This window comes from Sinocyclocheilus anshuiensis, unplaced genomic scaffold (assembly GCF_001515605.1).
Source record: "Sinocyclocheilus anshuiensis isolate Anshui unplaced genomic scaffold, SAMN03320099.WGS_v1.1 scaffold140, whole genome shotgun sequence".
NCBI classification, from domain to species: Eukaryota; Metazoa; Chordata; class Actinopteri; order Cypriniformes; family Cyprinidae; genus Sinocyclocheilus; species Sinocyclocheilus anshuiensis.
In genome coordinates this window covers 1,759,763-1,763,199 of record NW_015554147.1, presented here as the reverse complement: position 1 = coordinate 1,763,199, position 3,437 = coordinate 1,759,763, and the positions used below count along the sequence as shown (strand labels likewise).

General features: G+C 35.0%; 1 protein-coding gene across 1 annotated transcript in view; it reads right to left on the bottom strand.

The window, feature by feature from the left end:
* Positions 1-3,437, bottom strand: part of LOC107670578 (cyclic nucleotide-gated cation channel beta-3) — a 34,300-nt gene that overhangs the window by 8,055 nt on the left and 22,808 nt on the right. Inside the window, 6 exon segments of the mRNA XM_074186949.1 lie at positions 314-472; positions 559-681; positions 763-827; positions 914-1,000; positions 1,100-1,150; positions 1,941-2,149. Coding sequence (XP_074043050.1) covers positions 314-472; positions 559-681; positions 763-827; positions 914-1,000; positions 1,100-1,150; positions 1,941-2,149 — 694 coding nt within the window.

Sequence of the window (3,437 nt, the reverse complement as noted above, 5' to 3'; positions counted from 1 at the left end):
AATAAAGTACAATAAAACATACATTTTCTTTATTTTCATACAATTCCCCCAATTCTCAAAAATCTCATTATTGATACATTTTTCAAGTATTTATATTTCAAAAATGTATCAGTTTTTCATATTACAGTAATGAGGTCTTATTTTTGAAAACTGGGGAAATTATAATGAAAATAACAATACTTTGTGATCCTAAATAAGTCTTATTTTCTTTATGCAGAATGCAATTTCTTAGCTCTTTCTTTTGATTTTGAGGGTAAAATATGACCATGACATGTTTTTGACAATAAATGAGATTCACCCAGAATTTCTCGTATCTCGTATGACTCCCACCTGACCAATCATGATGGAGAAAGCAAAGACTCCCACGAAGTAGTTGAGCATTTGGAAGACGATTTCAAAGACAGTGGTGGGGTCAGGCAAACCTCCGATGGTGATCAGAGTCTTCACAGCAAAGTAGTAGCAGCGAATATAACTGTATGCCACAAACACAGATTTATTACATTATCTACACTGTGCACAATACACCATTGAGAAACAGACCGAGACTGATAACCTTACCTGTTTCCTTTGCCATTATAGACCCATTTGGTAGAACCCAGTCCTTCATAGTCAGAACCCCAATAGAAAATACAGGCATTACAGTGCAGAGAGTACAGCAGGTACGCACTCGTCCGGATCACCCTGCAATGAGTTTCATTTTAGGGTGAACTGTCCCTTTAAGAGGTACCTGCTTTGTGTTATAGTGGTGGCATCTGGTCTTACCTGTAAATGTAGGCCTTGCTCATCACAGCTTCCAGACGATCATTAAACTCAAAGAATGCATTGTACTGCAAAAGAAGAACAGAATAAGTATGAGTATTAAGGATATGTGTGTGAAAATAGGAAGAGGTTAGGGTTGGTGTGTTTTTTTTACCTTTAGAAGGCGAGGAAACCGCAAGAGAGATTTGACGCCTGTGAAGACGTACAGGAAATCCAGTGGAAAGAGACTGATCACATCCATCTGAAACATCCAACCCCAATGGAAGGTTCTGAAACTGTTTCACTAACTGACTGAAGTTATTTGTTCAGTGTCAATGCATGATTTAGTAGAACGTTTTACCTTGAATCGCTCTGTTTGCCTGTAGTTGTCTCTCATTGCTATTTTGTCACACTGAGCCAGACAAAATATAAAATACATCAATAGACGTCAACAAACAAAACATACCATATCCAGATACTTACAAATGTATGAATGGAATTGCGTTATATTGCAACAAAACATCAATCTAGTGACATTCATTTTAAAGAACGACAGTATGGAAGCCTGCTTAATACAAATAATAAAAAAAATAATTCTGATGACTTTTTATTTCACAACTCACAATTTGGACTTTTCCGATTCTGAGAAAAAAAAAAAAATTAATCTTGCAATTCTGAGTTTGTCTCAATTCTTAGAAAAAAAGACACATTGTGAAATATAAACTCGTTTCTATCTCACATTTCTGACATTTTCCCTCAGAATTTTGAGTTTACATCTCGCAATTCTGTTTTTTTGTTTCTGCCAAGGAATAAATAAATAAAAAAGGTTGCAGCTTTTTTTTCTCAGTTCTGTGCAATTGTGAGTTTATATCTTTTCTTTCTAGAATTGCGATTTTATATCTCGCAGTTCTGAGTTTCTATCTCACAATTCTGAGTTTCTATCTTGCCATTTGACTTTTTTCTAAGAATTGTGAGACAAACTCAGAACTGCAAGAAAAAAAGTCTGAATTGTAGGATAAAATGTCAGAAAAACAGGCTTCCACAATTTCAAGCAAAACATTTCACAAAAAGAAATGAGTGATGCTTGAACCACTAACATAGTAGATATACTGTTCAAAACTACAACCAGAAGTGTTGCTAAACTTTCTGGTTGTCAGAAGTTAATTGACATTATGTTCATCACAGCAGGTGCTTTCGCTCACCACAACGTCCCCTCCTCTCACAAACTGCAGTCTGGGCTGCATAACGAAGATGTCGAGAATATAAATGCCGTCACAGAAGTAGTCCATCAGCAGCCACCAGTGAATGTTCTCAGGCGTCTGGTACGGGAAAGTGCAGCGCACAGGGATCAGCCAAGCGTTCCAGTTCCACGCGAGGGTCACAAAGAACAGCCACACCACGTAGATCAAGTCTGTGAAAGAAAGAATCAGCAGGCTTACAGTATACAGTATTTATGCCTTCAGAATGACATTTTGATGAGGTCATACTATACAGTACATGTTTATAATATTTTCCCTTGTAATTTTAAGTCTACTTAACAAAAAACAAAAACAAAAACAAAAAAAAGAGCTGCTCTGAAAGTCACTTCACTAGCATTTCAACATTTAATTTGATAAAAACTATTGTCAGATACAAAGAAACTCAAAGTTCTTAATGACAACTCATGTTAACTTGAAGAAATTATTACTAAAATATAGGCTATTTCTATTGTACAGTAGAATTGACCTCTCGAAGTAATAATAGTAATAATTAAAATTATGATTTTTTTAAAGGAATAATACATTTTCTTCTCTCTCTCTCTCTCTCTCTCTCTCTCTCTCTCTCTCTCTCTCTCTCTCTCTCTATATATATAAAATGTTAACAGCAAACCTTAATGCACGTTTTGAACGAATTGGGTGAACCATTAGGCTTGTTGAACCATTGGCCATAGGCGCGTTGAATTGGAAGCGGCGCTACACAGAGCGATCGGTGTATGACATCAAAGGCCCGCGAGAGCGATTCAAAAGCATAAGGAGCCGCCTGCTCTCTGATCGCTCCTACGGTACTTTGATGTCCACACCGATCGATCTGATAGTGATGATCCGCTTCAAGTCGAACAAGCCTAATGATTCAATGGACCATTCATAAAGAACCATTTACTTCACTCCTGTATGAATCAGCCATTCGAACGAATCAAATGAATGAATAAATGATATTTAGAGTATCATTTCATGAAAGAAATAATTTAATGTTTCCATAGTAATAATAATAAAATTAATAAAATAAATTATTAAAGGTATAGTTCACCCACCCAAAAATGACAATTGTGTCATCATTTACTCACCCTCATGGTCCAAAAGACTATATGTAATACATTTTATCAAACAAAATATTTCTTTCTGAAGCTACTTTTTGTAATGTCTGTTTGATGCTTTACACAACAATGACTTTAAATTATCTTTTGGGAGTAATTTCTCAGCCAAATATGATGTGCGATTAATTTGCGATGAATTAGATTAATTAATCGCCACATCGTGTAATTAATTAGATTAATCGCTTACCAGCCCTATTTAAAATATTAAATTGACTGATTAATTCAATTAATGTTTTATGCTTTCATTTGATTACCACCATTTTGCATAATAAACTTGTATTAAATCATAAATCCAGAAAAAATAAAACAGACAACACAGAATTTCTAAAATATAAAAACACACACA